The sequence below is a fragment of the Petaurus breviceps genome, unplaced genomic scaffold (assembly GCF_028583685.1).
Source record: "Petaurus breviceps papuanus isolate PSGF00001 unplaced genomic scaffold, PetGlider_PUasm1.0 80, whole genome shotgun sequence".
NCBI lineage: Eukaryota > Metazoa > Chordata > Mammalia > Diprotodontia > Petauridae > Petaurus > Petaurus breviceps.
Window position 1 is genome coordinate 21,789,754 of NW_027186540.1, and position 17,991 is coordinate 21,807,744.

Consider the following 17,991-nt stretch of genomic DNA (forward strand, 5'->3'; position numbering starts at 1 on the left):
TTGGGTTCAAATCCTGCCTTCGACACATACTAGCTGTGTGACTCTGGGCAAGTGCTTAACTTCTCTGAGCCTCAATCTCCTCAATCCCAAGGGGAATAACAAGAGAAATAATTTTTACTGGACAGGAATTTTCAAGTGAGATGATGTATACAAAGTATTTTGCAAACCTTAGAGCACCATATAAATGACAGTTGCTGATACTAAGTATGGAGCTGTGATTTCATTGACTTATAAGCATCCACAGGCTTAAGGAACTCCTGGCGAGGAAATGCTCTCTCCCAATGCAGACTGGCACCTTAGAGTCTTAGCCATTATGTCTCTAAGGTAGATTGTGGACCTATGGCCTCCTGACTTTCAGCTCAGCTCTCTGTCTAGTCCCACAGCATGCTGCCTTTCTTATATTTCCATCTTCTTCATTCTTCTCATCTTATATTAGAGGAAGTTCAGATAGAAATGGTCCTGGGACAAGGGCTTCTCTGACCACTCATCTTTTATGTTGAATGTTCATAGTATACCATAGGTGTTAAGCAGGTACACACTCCTGAGTATGGCCCTAACCAGACTAAAATGTAAAAATAGTTAAGGAAACAAAAATGCAAGAAATAATCAATAATAGCACATTTTAAAACTAAGGCAATCTGCAGCTCAAAGGGGGCCTTATCTATGGATTGGTGGCTCCTTGTTCTATTTCTGTTTGACATCACTGGTGTAGTCTACTGCTGAGGTAGATAAGAAGATGGCTTTATTATTATTTTTTTCTTAAAATCTTATATTTGATGGAGTTCATAGGGAAATGATCTGAGGACATGTCATTATCTTCCTATTGTTTTACTGAGTTTGGGGCTGTCATTGTCACCGTCTTCTTCTTTTTTCCTCTTCTTCTTCCCATCTTGGCTGTTTACTTAGAGGATGAGCCAAATCAAAGACTGCCAGTGGGAATATGGCCATGGACCAAGAATGAGAAATTGAAAACCTGATTTATTTCCCCATTTCAAAGAAAATTTCAGAGCGCAGGAAAGGGAAAGCAGCAACATTGGAAAGGTCTTGTTAAACACAAGGATTATCTTAGAGTCAATTGTCTTTGATGTTTTTGTTTAAAAAAAAACTCAACAAAACCAAGCATCTCAAATCTATTTTCCTACCAGAAGAAATACAAAATTCAGCAAGAAAACTGTCCATTTAGATAAAAGTACTATGCTATTTATTTTGCAGGGATGGTTAGTGCACAAAGTGACTTAATACAATCAAAAAGAAAAACACTGCTGTACTTTCTTGTGGATGCCATCAGATTATAAAGTGCAGTGCTCTACAATTGACTTTACAATCATTGACTTGCTCAGGGTAACCTAGTGGAACCTAAAGAACTGGATTTGGCATCAAGAGTCCTGTGCTTTAACCCTGGCCCTCAATTCCTTACTCACGTGACCTTGTGTAGTGAGTGGAAAGAGTGGGGGATTTTAAATCTGAGGATCTCAGTTATTTATTTTCTGCAGGATCATGCTTACTTACCTTTACCTTTCTAAGGCTGAATTTTTCTTATTTATAAAATGAGGGGGACTGTGGTAGATGATGTCTAAGGACTTTTTCAATTCCTAGGTTACCTGCTTTCATATCTAATTCTCTTTCATTCCACTTTCCTCCTTACTTTCTATTAGGTTGTCTCCAGATTCAAAGAAGACCAGAGTTGTAAGGTCCTCAACAGGTCATTTACTGTAGGCTCATTCTTTCAAGATGGCAATCATTCATAAGTGATAGTCACTTGGATTGCTCTAAGGAAGGTTGAGTGGAAAAAAAACCCAAACCACCCGTCTCCCTTACTTTGCTTTCAAAGACAAAAACCATCTATCAGAAGGGATTTTTAATTTAGCCAGATTCCATTAGGGGGTGTTCTTTTTAAGTCTATAGGCTGACGTTAAGCACATAATTTAGTCTCATCTCTCAGTTGCTTATTCTTATCATTCTAACATATTTTCCTTTATATGAAATGATCAAGAAGAGTCTTTGGCTGATATAGATAGTGAGGGAAACTGTGTTTATGACCAGATTCAGTGGCATCTTTTAATTCTTACCCTCCTAGACTGCACTATAGGATGTGACACTGCGGACCACCATATGCTTTTGACTTTGTTCTTACCCTTCGACCCCTGAGATACTACACTCTCCTGGTTCTCCCATCTTCTCAAACAACCATCTCCTTCCCTGGCTTGACTGTTTCAGGTAGTTTTTTTTTTAATAAAGGCCCTCTTGGGTATAGTTATCTTGGTAACCTCATTCTCTCTCATAGCTTTAATTTTCACATTTATCTATGCAGGTGACTCATAAAATCTTTATTTCTAGCCTTCACCTTCCTTCTGTCAAAAATGAACTTATCTATCACATGTTGAGGACTCAGGGAAAGGAGGAACAGCTGTGTGCATGAATCTGTGGGGCACCCAGATGCCATCAAGCCCTCTCGGTATCAGGATGGTAGCTTAAGATCTAGTGTTGGTCTTGGAGTGACTGGCAAGTGGCCTGAATATGGAAGAAGGAGCATGAATGGAGAGCTGAGATTTCTGTGAGATTCTTAGGAGTCTGAGTGTGAGTCAATGCAGAGAACTTTACTTGTGGGAGCTTAGAAAGAATAAGTACAGAGTGACTACGAGATAGAGGATTCAGTGAATGAGAGAATGCTCATGCATTTGTCCACATTATAATTATTTACATATATGTTATTACCCACTATTCTGCTGTAAACTCTGAGAGGTTGAGGATAATGCTATAGTAAAACTTAGGATCTCCCCTAGAGCCAAGCATGGGGATCTGCTTACAGGGGAGGCTTAAAAATGTTTATTAAACTGAAATTAATTGAATCTGTAAAAGAGCAGTGTATTAGCCACGGTTTTCAAGATACGAGAACCACCTCATTTTTCAAATGCAATGAAAAGGCTATGCTTTAGAAATGAGGCATCAGGGTAATCATATACAGGCAGCTAGGTGGCACAGTGGATACAATGTTGGATTTGGGGAGACTTGAGTTCAAATCCTTCCTTAGAAACCTGTGTGGCTCCGGGCAAGTCACTTAACCTGTCAGCCTCAGGTTTTTCATCTATAAAATGGGGTTAAAAATAACACCTACCTCAAAAAATTGTTATGAGGTTCGAATAAGATAACATATATAAAGCACTTTGCAAATATTAAGGCACTATATAAATGTTATTTTTATTGTGATAGTGTAGACACACACTCTGAGAGCTATTAAGGTCAGCCCTAACGTAGCATTCGTTTTAAAGAAGTATTGGGTATCTTTCAAACGTCTACATGAACAATTTGTACAAATAGTCTTTATTTATTCCTTTCAAGTGGCCATTAATTCATTTTTAGTCTATTTGTTTCCTTTTAAAGAAATAGAAAATGGATGACAATCATCTCATCATTGCATAATGTGGCTAGCATCAAAGCAATGCAGAAATAAAGGGCAGGTATTGCTGCTGTGCTAGATGCATTAAGGCTTTTTAAATGTCATTATTTTGCCAGTCTTTTGAAGAATTGACAACATTGTAGATATTGTTAACCATCTCTTTATTTAGAATGGTATATCAGGTATAGAATTATGTTGAGTATAACACCTCCAGTGTCGTGATTTTGTCACTCATTAAATAGAAAAGGTGTCAAGATAATAAATCATATGTATATATTTCTGGAGATGCATTTACATATTGAAGTTTTTACTTAGCATTTTGGGAAGTGCTAGCATATGAATGTAAATTCATCTATTGAGAGTGAAGTTTTTTTGCTTGAAATCTAACACTAAAACTTAAATTGGTAATGATGCTATTTTACTAGTTTTGTTTTTTAAGGACTAGCTTCCCTATTTATAGAACTATGGGAATTATATTTGAAGAGTTACCTGTAAACATCTGGTTTCTTTAATAATTCTATTTGTAAATTATTTAACGTCTCTACACACCAATTATGTAAGGACCATGTAGTTGTGCTAGCTCATTAAAACTGCATTGCTTTCGACCCCTAGAATTCACCAATGGGATTTCATTATAAACTCAATAAAATTTTGATTAGGATCCCAAAACAACAGCTTGTCAAAGAAAATACTTACTATACATGTTGACATGTTGTCACAATGCTGAAAAATTTGGTGCTACAAGCTTTTAAGAGAAAAATGATAATTGGAGTCGAAATTTACTGACTTAAGGAAGTACAATTATTTGGGGGGAAAGACCCTACAATGAAAGCATAAAATAGCTTGTGAAGTTTTTAAAGCACTTCTAGGTGAAATAAGAAAGTTCATCCATTCCCATCTGGAACTATGACATTCATTAAATCACAAGTGGGATAAAGTACTAAGTTAATTTTCTTTTAAACTCTCTAGTTCCATGTGTACTCATTGAAATATAATGACATAGGCACTACTTATGAGGCTCATTAAAAACTGACAAGCTGTTTCCTTTTGGGTAAAACTAAAAGCTTTGCCCTTCTATAGTTAACTACACTTTCTTCAAGCAAGGTCCTTCTTTAATAAAATATAAAGAACTCATTTCTATTCTTTGTCTCTTCTACTCTCGAGGAACAGGGACATGTTTTGTTCCTTCACTTGCTAGAAGGAGAAGGGACCAGACTTGTAGACTAAATAGACTAACACATAGGGGCCGACTAGACTGGGGCCAGACCTATCATTTCATGACTACAGAGAACTCCCAGAGAAGTAAACTTCTTTTAACAATTTGATTTAGCATCTTCTTTGCAACTTTTAGTGTTAAACACCTGTCTAGGACACTGAGAAGTTAAGTGATTTGCTTAGTATCACACAGTCTATATCAGAAGATTTGAGTCTAGGTTTTTCTGGTTCTGAGATTGGTTCCCTATCTACTATACCACATTGACTTTGACTCAGCAGAAGGACTCTAAAATAGAAACTGCACAAATACCTTGAACTGCAGGACATATCCAGGTTTCAGAGATAAATCTCGAGTTACTGCAAATCGATCTCCATCTGATTTCCCAAATATCATGGCTGATGGGGTAGCAGAACAGAAGGTTTCATTTTTAACCATTCCTTCGTTAGCCAACATCAACCATACACTCATCTGATTCATGGGGTAATCAAAAGCTGGTTTTTCATAGAAGTTCTAGTAGAAACAAACAAAAAAATATTGTAACAGCAGCACTCTAACTTTAGAAAATGAACTTATATTGATTGATGGTTAACGCCATAACAAATATATGTTTCTAGACTATTGTGATTATATCTTGCCACTGAATGCATATTTTCCAAACATTCACTTCATTTCACTTGAGGACTTTGCTTATCTTCAGAAACTTCACACTTGAAGACAATTTGTGAGTTAGGTATTGTTACCATAATGCCAACAATTGAGCGAAATGTAGAGAACTCTTTTTTTCAGAGGTGGATAAAAAAATCTTTAAAAGGTGAAGTCCTCAAACCCTTATCCATGAAATTGCCTTTAGTTATGGAGTCCACCTACAACAGGGTATAATTACCTGAGGTAAAGTTGGGTTGACGACTGGAATGATCTGCTTCTGTTTTTCAGACAAAATGATGATGTCATCAATTGCCCACTGATCATAGTCTTCCCCTGAGAAAACTGGCTGCCACCAGCGGAATCTAGTGCAAGGTGTCTTTGCAGCTGCTGGAAGCTCTAGATAGACAAACCTAAAGAAAAACCAGTTATCCATGTTTAAGAAAAATGAAAGCAATATCTCTCTTAGTTATAAATAGCAAGGTAAGTCACTGGGAAAATATATTTAGTTTATTGCAGAATTAAAAAAAAAGTTTCTGGTTTGGCCATATTGGAATGAAGTTTGAAGAATAGAGAAAAAGAAGGTCATATATTCAGAAGACTGAAGAGTCCATCGAGACCAAACACTTTATAGATGAGAAGCCCAAGACACAGAGAGATTAATAGGCTTGAGTCACATAGATAGTAAGTGTGTAAGTCAGGATTTGAACCCAGTTCTTTCTGAATTTAAAGTCCAGAGCTATCTTCAACTCTCCACACTTCCTCAATACTTCATTTGGTATGATGTCTTTTACAGAAGAAAAAAAATATATTTGATCATAGCTCAAGATATTTATTTTGTCGTGACAAAAGTCATATCAAAAGAGAAGATTATAATTTATGTGAAAATATAGTTGAGATTTTTTTGTGGCATGGAATTGTACCTCAAGAACTTGGCAAAATGATCCATGAGAGAAATAAGTTTATCTCACTTTAAGGAAACTCAATATTTAAAAAAATCTAGATTAAAACACATATTCTTCACTTTATAAAATATTTTGATGTGGGATCCCTTTAAGTCGTAAAGTTGTGTGCATTTAAAATATTTAATTTAAATCTAATCTAATCGGTACTGAGAGGAATATTGTTGTTTCTGTCCTTTGTTTTCAGAGAGGGCCATGACATCAAGGGAAATGATGACATGACTCACAGTTGACTTTGATTTAAGTGAGGAAGGGCTGTGCAAGGTTACTAGCCTCACTTTTTTCTCCAGAGTCACCTGGGACCAATGGCCAGATACTCATTAGGATGACTGGAGATGGCCCAGGATGCAAAGGGAGACCCTGGCCTTTTTAGGCTACGGCCTTTTCAGGTTCTCACTTTGAGTGAGGTAATACTTATTCAGTGAATTGACCTCTTAAAGAAGTGAGTCAAGGAATGGTCCCTTTAATTTAAAAAAAAAAAGGATTGGGATATTAATACCTGGGTTTGCTGAAGTCAGAGAAGTACATTTCTGCCAAGAGGTGCCAATGGATGCCCCCATTGTTGCTGTATTGAAGCAGGACACCCTCTTCTCTACTGTCTGGTTTGTTGCAGGCAGTGCTTTCTCCACCTATCTGAATGTAAAACTGGACAAAATCCACCCAAGAAGTATCCATATCCCAGCTCACCAGTTGTCTCTTTCCAGCCTATCAAAAAAGGAAAGATTAAAAAAAACCACTTATGTACTATGGCTTTTTTTGGCTTTACCTTTCTTAACTTTCTTTTTTCCTCACTTTATTTTATTTTTATTTATGAATAAAACAAATATTTCCATAACATAATAAAAATATTGTTGAACATGACACTACAAATCTATTATGTCCAACCTGCTATTCTTTTAAATATATAAAAAAGTTATCAAATTTCTTTTTCCCTCTTTCCCTAGAGATGGCTACCATTAGACACAAATAGGTGTGTGTGTGTGTGTGTGTGTGTGTGTATGTGTAGGCATATATGTGTAAAATTATTCTACACATCTATTTATCAGTTCTCTCTTTAGCTTCAGATAACATCTTTCTTCATATGTCCTTTGTAAGTTAATTGGATATTTATAATAGTCCAAATGACTTATTTGCTCAAAGTTATTTTTTTTAAAGCAATTGGGGTTAAGTAACTTGCTCAAGTTTACACGGCCAGTTATTTCTGGGTTGGTGCTGAGTATCGGAGCCCGGATTTGATCCCCAGGTCATCCCGACACTGGAGCTGGTGCTTTTACTCACTGAGCCACCTGGCCTCCCCTAAGCAATTGGGGTTAAGTAACTTGCTCAAGGTTACATGGTCAGGTGTTTCTGGGTGGGTGCTAAGTGTTTGAGCCCGGGATTCGATCTCCAGGTGATCCTGACACTGGAGCTGGTGCTCTTACTTGCTGTGCTACCTGGCTGCCCCTATGCTCAAAGTTATTCTTAAAACAATTTACTGTATACAGTGTTTTCTTGGTTTTGCTCATTCCACTCTTTATTATTTTGTGCAATTTCCCCCATGTTTTTCCAAGATCACTGAACTCATCATTCCTTATAGCACAATAGTATTCCATCACAATCATATACCACAACTTGTTCAGCCATTCCCCAATTGACAGGCATTCTAGCAAATTCCAGTTCTTTGCTACCACAAAGAGAGCTGATATAAGCATCCCATTTAGTGGCATAGAGAAAATGGTGCTGCATGGTTGCTATGGGCACATAAGATTCTTTTTCCATGTAGCTCAGAGGAAAACAGTCTTCAATTTGGTCCATTTTGATTTGGTGATGGTAACTCAATCTTGTGTACTCATTCTTTTGTTTTCCTTCTCTGACCAGTGATCTAGTAGATAAAGTACTGCACTTGGAGTCAGCAAAGCAAGGGTTCAAATCCCACTCTTGACACATATTAGTGAAGTGATCATGGGAAAGTCAGTCAAACTCTGGGACTTTCCATTTCCTCAACCATGAAACAGAGATAATAATGCCTGAAAGATTTATTTCCTTGTGTTTTTGTGATGTAACCTACTTAAAGCACTATGCATATTTAATGTGATGCAGAAACATTGCTATCCCAATAATAGGGAAAAGCATTCTGAATATTTAATGTTTTTGCAGGGCAAAATTAAGCTAAATGAACTTTAAGACAAATACAAATTTCTTTTGGGGCTACGGGTTACCACACATGATTGTGAGGTGCTAAATCAGATATGTTGTGATAAGGTGAACAAGTCCTATATCACAGCTGATATCTTCTTTCCTGGGCAGAAAATTATTCACAGATTCCTTTCTTTTTTTATAGACTGCCTGGAGCTAGAAGTAAAGCCAGGCACAGCTGAAGCTAATTGATAAAAGGGGACGGCATCTCAGTCATTTTCGCTGTGGGTGGGGGGAAAGATAAAGATAATAAAATTTTCCTGGATACCAAAAAGCATCTTAGTGCCTAAAAGAGGTAACAATACCTTAAAATCCAGCAATTTCCTTTCCTTCTACCAGAAGGCTCAGTGTGTCTATCTCATGTCATGGTCATGCTGTGAAGTGTTGGACAGAAACTGAAATGGTTTGTCATCATTCCTGTTGTTAGTAAATGATTTCAAGGTAATGGGATTATGAAAAAAATGTCTTGCTTATGAAATCCTATAGCCAAAAGCAGATTCTGCTGGGGGGAGAGCTACAAAAGGCCCTCAAATTTGTCACAGAGCTCTCTAACCCCTGAGAATCTCAATAAAAATACTGTATGAAAAATAAAGATACTCTGTGTGGCACAAAGGGAAAAAAATCTATCGCATAGAATTAAAAACTAATTCTACTTTATTAAGTTAATGAAGAAAGTCTCTGGTTATGGCAAAACACAAAGAAAATACTGTTGGCTAATTAAAAGTGTGCAACCTTGCAAAGATGGCTAAAAGGAATTAAAAGAAGATTGAAAGCACAAATGTAGCAGTAAACAAAACAGCTAATAAAGTGACGCCTTAGTCTAGAGATTGTTATGCAGAACTCTCAGTGCTAAGGAAACAAATGCCATAATCACACACACATATACATATATATGTAGTAAACGATATGACATATGTACACATACACACACATATCAAATGACGGAAGCAACGAAACTTTTAAAAGTCTACCCTTTTTTTCTGAATAATGTGGGTAGGTGTAGAATGTCTGTAATCTGGCAACTCCATGTGTGTGTGCATGTGTGTGTGTGTTTCTCTCTTTCCACATATGTTGTTCAGTTGTTTTTCAGTCATGTCTGACTCTTTATGACCACTTTTTGGGTTTTCTGGGTAGAGATACTAGAGCAGTTTACCATTTCCTTCTCCAGCTCATTTTATGGATGAAGAAAGTGAGGCAAACAGGGTTAAGTGACTTGCCCATGGTCCCACAGCTAGTAAGTGTCTGAGGCCAGATTTGAACTCAGGAAGATGAGTTTTCCTGACTCTAATCTGGGCACCCTATCCATTGTGCCTGCCTAGCACTCTCTCTCTTTCCCTTTCTTTCTCTTCCTCTCTCTCTCTACATCTCTACATACATACATACACACACATATGCCTTCCTACTTGTGCTTTTTGTCTTTCTTTCACTGGATTAGAAATAATACAAATGAAAACCACCTTAAAGATTACTGTAGGGGCAGTTAGGTGGTGCAGTGAATAGAGCACCGGCCCTGGAGTCAGGAAGACCTGAGTTCAAATCCAGCTTCAGACATATAACACAAAAAAATAGTTATGTGACCTTGGGCAAGTCACTTAACCCTAATTGCCTTACCTTCCCCCCTCCAAAAAAAGCAAAAAAAAAATTACTGTAATATAGCTTGGTTAAATAATACTTTCTAACTTCTGAATTACTATAGGAAGATTATTTATGAGGGAAAAACCCCAAACAAACCATAACTACAGAACTTAGCAGGTTAATTCCAATTTAGCAAACTACTTTGAGAAATTTGGCATGAGGAAATGAGCCAGAAGGAGGAAGATCTAACGGTGAAGACAATTATTAAAAAAAATCCAATTATCACAATTAGCTAGTTGTAATGATTGGTTTATCAGGAAATTCACAGTCAAGTGCTATTTTTTCCCCCCAGGATACTTTGGTGTTAGTCCACAGAGGTTTTCTAAAAGTGTTGTGTAGGATTTTTGTAAATGAAAAATATAACAGATCTTTGCTTAGCTTGGCATTTTATCCTCCAAAATCTACATGTCCCCCCCACCTTTTCTCTAGTTATGCAAAATGCTACATTCTTTTTAGTGAAGAAAAGAAAAAGAAACAGCTAAAGCAAGAATTTGCTTTTCCAATACAAACATTTCTAAGTTATTTTAATGTATAGTTATAATTTAAAAAATATTGTAGAAATCAATGTATTTGTGTAGGGTTTTAGGCAAAAACATTTTATTAATTCAGGCCCTCAAAATATTCTTCTCCTGTTCTATTCAAAATGGCACTTTGGTTCAAGTGCTCAAATTGGTAGAGTAGAAATAGAACTGATGCCATAAAGCTACAAAGAGCAAATAATTATAGACAGTATTTCCAAACTGAAACCAATCCTAACTATTGTTACATTATAAATTTCAGTGAACATTATTTCTAATCTCTGTTTCTAGTTTTTTATTCAGTACAATGTAGTTAAAATTCATTCTAGTCTACTAAATCATTAGCATCATTTTTTCTTCAAACTCTCCTATAGTTTCCTCTTTCTTTATGTCAATCTCTGGACACTTTCCTAAAAGTGACTCTGGCCTGTTTAAATTTGGTAAAATCTCTTTACTTTTATTTTGTTTCTCTTCCTTCTATTTCAAAATTATTTACTTATTGAAGTGAGCAGAACAGGAGAACACAGTAACAGTCTTATTGGAAGATGACCAGCTGTGAATGACTTAGATCTTCTCAGCAATCCTATGACTGAAGACTATTCCAAAGGACTCATGAAAAATGCTATCCACCTCCAGAGAAGAGCTGACGGAGTCTGAATGCAGATCAAAGCATACTGTTTTCACTTTACTTTTTTTCCTTTGGGTCTGCATCTACTTTCACAACATGACTAATATAGAGATACGTTTTACATGATTGCACATATATAACCTATATGAATTATATTTAAGCATATGCAAGTATATTGTTGGATTCATGTTGTCTTCTTAAAATGTTAACTTCTGCAGGACAAAGTCCACTAATCTTGTCATGAATTCATACAATCTAGTTCTGCACAATTATTAATTACATTTTATGATAATGATCAGGGAAGACTTAAGTGTTGATGGATGTGAGACCTAGTTAAATTTAATCCACCCTGATTTGCTGTTTTCTCAATCTTGTTTACTTGCTAAAAGATCAAATTTTCTTTGTTCTGCACCTGCATCTGAACAAAAAGCATATCTATTTTTGCATTTGCATAAATTATCTTGCCTTGGATTTCTGCCTAGACAGACTCTGCAACATATCAGCACCACGGCATTATAGAACATCTATTTAAGTCTTTGATAACTTGTCTCAGTATTTGTCCCTACCTTACTGAAATATAGAGATGATCCAGAAGAGATGACCCCACATCCTTGTTCTGGTTTGACAATTTCTCCCCCGATGACTTCTTGCCAATCTGTCTCCCAACCATTCTGGCTCTCAAAATCTGACATAATAGTAGACGGAAGGGAAGCTTCTGGCTGGCACTCAGCGCCTTGATACCCTTGGTCGCACCTAAAGAGAAGATTAGTAAGGTAGTACAGAATGACTTTTTATATTATAGCTTTTTCCTTTTGTCATTTCTCATTAAGTTTCAAATCTTCTTCAGTTGGCCAAGAAACATCTCAATAAAGAAGAGTGAGCTGAATATTACCCAGAATGTTGTTTTCCTCATTATATTGAATACAGGTACACCTCTATTGTGTTTTACTTCATTGTGATTTACAGATATTGTTGTGTTTTTTTTTTTAACAAATTGATGGTTTGTTGGAACCCTGTGTTGAGCAAGTCTAGCAGCACCATTTTTCCAACAGCATGTGATCATATCATCTCTGTGTCACATTTTGGTCATTTTAATTGGTAATATTTGGAGTCTTTTCATTATTATTGTTTCCATTATGGTGATCTGTCATCAGTGATCTTTGATATTACTACTGTAATTTTTTAGGGTACCACAAACCACCCCCGTGTAAGATAGCAAACTTAATTGACTATTCCTTTGATGGACCATTCTCCTACCTTTCTTCCTCTCCTTGGGCCTCTCCATTCCCTGAGACATAATAATATTGAAATTAGGCCAATTAACAACCTTACAATGACTTCTAAGTGTTCAAGTGAAAGGAAGAGTGAATCCATGTTGCAAACTTCACTGTTGTCTTATCTTAAGAAATTGCCACAACCATCCCAGCCTTCAGCAAACACCGCCCTGATCATCCAGAGGCCATCAACATCAAGGCACGCTACTCCACCAGCAGAAAGATTACTACTTACTGAAGGCTTAGGTGATGGTTAGCATTTTTTAAAACAATAAAGTGTTTTTTAATTAAGGTATGTACATTGGGGTTTATTTTTTAGACACAATAGTTTATAGTACACAATTTAATATGCATCGGGAAACCAAAAAAAGGTGTGTGACTCACTTTATTGTGATATTTGCTTTATTGCAGTGGTAGGGAACCAAACCTGCAATGTCTCTGAGGTCTGCCTGTGTCCTTTTGAGCAATGGAGGCCACTTGCTCCACTTCTTCACAACATGAAAATGAAGTAAAAAATTCCATAAAAGGCACACTAAGTCCTAGACGCTGTAAGTGGTTTGTCTCACAAAATTACTGGTTCTTTCATTGTATTACTTTCCCAGTAAAATAATCAATGTAATTCAATTAAATTCCCTAGACTACAGTATGTTACTTTCTAGGGAATAATGTAAATGTAATATAAAAAGATAAATGTAAAAAGCATCAGTCTCATAATTCTTGCTTCCACCTAGTCTCTTGCCATCCCTGCAGTCCTCTCCTCTTCTTAGATACAAATTTTATTTCTAAACAAAATTTGTTATGTATTTTTTCTTAACTTTCTCTGAAATTTTTAGAAAAGGACAGTCCCCCCTCTGCCGCCAGTTTCCTGTGAAGCACAAAATTGTAAATCTGACTGAGTTTGTCATCAGTTTCCAAGCTTCCCGTTCTTTTTTCTCCCTATCCTGTCTCTTCCATCTACTCTTCCACCCTCACTTTATTTATTTATTTTGAGGCAGTTGGGGTTGAGTGACTTGCCCAAGGTCACCCAGATAGTAATGTCTGAGTCTGTATTTGAACTCAGGTCCTCCTTACTCCAGGGCTGGTGCTTTACCCACTGTTCCACCTGGTCTCTCCTCTACTCTCACTTTATAAATCCCTTCAGGCCCCCCAGTGATTTTATGGCTCCTACTTTCTTCCCATCATTAAAGCCCCCTTTTAGGCAAGGAGCCAATCAGCTCATCACATTAAGGCATAATAAAACTGCTATTTAAAATGCTGTTGCTGTTGTTCAGTCCTTCAGTGCTGTCCAATTCTTTGTGACCTTATCTGGGGTTTTCTTGGCAAAGACACTGGAGTGGTTATCTTAGAGCATTTACATTTTTCTTTTTTTTTTCTTTTTGGAGGGGGGAAGGTAGGGCAATTGGGGTTGAGTGACTTGCCCAAGGTCACACAGCTAGTAATGTCTGAGTCTGTATTTGAACTCAAGTCCTCCTGACTCTAGGGCTTGTGCTCTGTGACACCTAGCCACCCCCAGAGTATTTACATTTTAACAGGGATAGATATTTAAGCTAAAGGAATGAAACCCTAATGAACTTTTGGGCAGCAGGTAACAAATGGGTAAGTACTTTGGGGTAGACTTATCGATTCATCTTATTTCAGCAGATTTTGTTATTATAAGGCTAGAATTCTGGCCATGCTCAATCAGATCCCAGTGCAGTTTGAGAAAGAAATAGTAAGAGAGGACATCCTCTCTAGTTCTAATATATGTATGTCTTCTTCCATACTCAACAGTGATGGTTGTCATTTCCTTCACTATCAGTCAATGGATCAGTTCACAAGCCCTTATCAGACACCTACTATGTACCAGGATGGGGACACAAAGATAAAAAAACCAATCCCTGCCCTTAAGGAGTTTGTATTCCATTGGAGATAACCTATATATAAAAATAAATATATTTGATGTAAATACTAGGTAATTTTGGGGGGAAGTCACTACCACTGCAGGAATCAGAGAAGGCTTCTTACAGAAGGTTGTGCTTGAGCTGAGCTTTGAAGGAGACTAGAGAGTCTAAGAATTGGGGGCCATGAAGGAGTACACAACAAAACAGGACTTTATGAAGTTTGGCAGAGTTGAAAGGTCGTACCTGCTTGGACGATGCCTTAAGACTTACAGATTGAGGGGAAAGGAAGTCTCTACAAATCACTCCTATATGCCCTGCTTGAGCTAACTAATTTTCAGGATGGAATTTTCTGGGGGTTTGATTTTGAGAAGAAAAATCTAAATCCCCTAATAAATAGCCCAGCAGGGTAATACTATGTTCCATGTACCTAAGAAAAGGCATTTCCCTTTGGTTACTCCATATATAATAATGCATGCCCACAATTTTGACCAAAGCTGGGGCAACGTTCATAAAGAGAATTCTCCTGCCCAGAGATTCCCTCCACTTTTTAAAAAAATACCTACTTGCATAGTCCTCGTTCACACCAGCCATGCCCATTGCACATATTTGGGCACTGCTGTCCTATATAAATATTGTCTAAAGCCCATTCGTCTTGTGCTGTATAATAGCTCTGACTCCAACGGAAGCGAGTAGCACTGGACCTAAAAATGCATTAAAAAGAAAAATAAAATATCAGTTTTTGAAATTCCCTGTTGAGAGATGTTTTCAGACTGTGCTTTCTGGAATTTTTGATTGTCGACCATTTTTCTACACACTGAACTTAGTTTTCCTGAAACGTTAAAATGGAAAATGCAACAACTGTTACAAGTAATACATTGTGGAAGTCAAAAGGAGTTATGTATCTTTTTTGCATATTTAAATGATCAAATGATAGAATTTTAGAAAAATTAAATTAAAATATGAAACACTGATACATTATACATTAACGTTTAGTGTTAGTTAAATAAGCCTAAGGGGGAAAGAGATTTTTCCAAAAATAAAAAACAAACAAAAAAACAACCTTTTTACATTGGTTGACTGTTAAGCTATGAACATTCTGGATCAAATTATAAAAAGGCCACCTTCAGTATGATTCTCAAAATAAAACAAGGGATAACAGTAGAATTACTGGGCGAGGAGAGGCCTACCACAATATAATATTACACATAGAACATGTAACATTGTTACATGACCTAAATAAGATAAATCAGAATATCCAGAAGCACAGACCTATTTATTCTTACTGAAAAATTAACTTGTTTCTTTTTCAAAGACAAGTTGATGTTAAATGGAAGCAAATAATTAAGTGGTCCAGTAGACATTGAGAAATCCTAGGGAACTTGGTTGCAAATTAGACATGAGGTATGAAGAAGAAGAAAAAGCATATTGACATTTCTGCAACAGAAGGTTAGTCACATAGCCAATGGGTAACTGAAAAAATATTTTTTAGAACCACTTTCATTTACTGAATGCCACAAAGTATTTTTTTTAAACCTCTGGGAGTCTGAATTTTTTTTCCCCGAGGGGTTCTTCATAGGGAAGGTAGTTAATTGTTATTCTGCAGTAATCATTTAGGAATGATTTTCAGAAATGAATGGGCATGCCCAGAGCCACAGACTGAATCCCAAATTGTAAGTACAGCATCCATTGATAAAACAGACCTTAAGGGCTCTGCAAGAACCCTTAAAGCCTACTGCATCAATTATACTCATGTTAAATACTGCCCGAGTACACAGCAGACTTGATTATTTATCTTTTATCCATGATCTGTGGATAATGGGTCTCATGTCCAGTTCTGGTAGGGTTATTCTTGAATTCATGGAGGTGCATCTAGCAGAACTATGCCTTCTTGCACATTACTGATCCTTAGTGGTACTTCCAATGAGATTAAGTTCACTTCCTTTGGAATAATAATTTTCATTTTCCTCCAAAAGAGCTGCTAAAATTTTCGTGACCGCATTAAAAAACGACTTTCAGAACAATTAACAGTTTTCTATAATAAGAAAAGATCTTTTACTGGTCTGATATTTTTTTATCAGAAACTACTCAATGGCATGAACTGTGACAAAATGTATGGGACCCACGTTAGTACTATTAAAAACATTTGCTTAATAACCGAGGTGAATTTAGTAATATCTTTGACATTTTATTTCATAAATACAATAAAGTTATAAGTAATTCAATACTATAGAAACTATTTAATCATATGTAGTAATGAGGATATATAGTAATGCATGCATTATAGGTAAAAATGATAAAAATAAATACAAATTTATTCTACCTATTGGCTCTCCGTTCTACGTAATTTTGAGAACTTGGATAACATATTTTACAAATGACTTGCTTTATGCTAAAGAACAGAAGCTTCTATTCAAATGTATCTTTAAAAAAACAAAACAAAACATCATAGTATAATGGAGAAAATAACCTCTAGGTAGGAAGTCAGAAGGAGGGTTCTAGATCCAATTTTAGTAGTAATGAGCTGCATGACCTTGAACAAGATGCCATTGAACTTTTCTGGAGGTCTCAATTTTCACTTCTATCATATGAGGAGGATGGATCTCCATGATAACTTACAGGGCTAACAACCTAGGATATGTGGACTGAAATGGCCATTTGTAGTAGTCCTTTATTTTCTGTACAGTTGCATAATGGTATAAGGGCTATTGCATGAATTGGTATTAGAAGTTTTAATTTGGATGCTTCAGCTAGGAGGACAAATGATTCAGCACATCTTCTAAATCTTCCATAAGATAGATTACCCAAAGAGTTGTCAAGCTAAACAAAGAAAGGTCCTAGAAACAGGGCTTCTCTATCTGTGGATCTGAGAAGATACTTTACTTAAGTCTATTATCACTGCTATCTTGGCTGTCCTATTTCCCCCAGAACACATTAATATATAACTAGTAATAGAAACACTCAGAATTTCTCCAACAAATAACATAGAATTTGAGTAGTAACATAAGAGAAACACTGGGAAAAAGAAATCCTTAAAAAGGAGAATTAGTAAGAGCTGGCATTTCAATAGTACTTCAGTTAAAAATAAAAAGGCAAACATTTCACAGATCGAATTCTAGCCTCCTAACAACCCCATATGAGAGGAAGCATGGCATCCCAGTGTATGGAGATCTCATCCTCAATTGGGAAAAACAGGGTTCAAGTTCTTCCTCTGACACATAGCTGGACATTTGACCAGTTGCATAGTTTCTAAGCATCTCAGTCAGGAAGCATTTATTAAGTGCTTAAGGTGCTACATCCTGGGAATACAAATACAGAGAAAAGCAAAAAGAGTCCTTGACTTCAAAGAGCTCATATTATAATGGGGAAGACAACCTGTAAATAACTGGATTTTTTTGATTGATTAGCTGCATCTGAATCTTTGTGACTAAATTTGGGGTTTCTCAGAAGAGATACTGGAGTGGTTGGCCATTTCCTTCTCCAGCTCATTTTACAGATGAGGAAACTGAGACAAAGGGTTAAGTGACTTACCCGGGATCATACAGTTAGTATCCAAGGTCAGATTTGAGTTCATGTCCTCTAGACTCCAGGGCCTGGATGGCACTCTAGTCCCAGAGTCACTTCTCTCTCTCTCTCTCTCTCTCTCTCTCTCTCTCTCTCTCTCTCT

At 36.6% G+C, this 17,991-nt stretch overlaps 1 protein-coding gene across 2 annotated transcripts in view; it reads right to left on the bottom strand.

Moving 5' to 3' along the window:
• LOC138176051 (reelin) overlaps nt 1-17,991 on the bottom strand; it is a 566,262-nt gene that overhangs the window by 131,344 nt on the left and 416,927 nt on the right. For both annotated transcript variants that reach the window (XM_069106794.1, XM_069106793.1), the window contains exons 23-27: nt 14,891-15,028; nt 11,740-11,926; nt 6,717-6,922; nt 5,497-5,668; nt 4,923-5,123 (exon numbers count right to left, since the gene is read on the bottom strand). In XM_069106794.1, the coding sequence (XP_068962895.1) occupies nt 4,923-5,123; nt 5,497-5,668; nt 6,717-6,922; nt 11,740-11,926; nt 14,891-15,028 (904 nt within the window). The remainder of the gene's footprint in view (nt 1-4,922; nt 5,124-5,496; nt 5,669-6,716; nt 6,923-11,739; nt 11,927-14,890; nt 15,029-17,991) is intronic.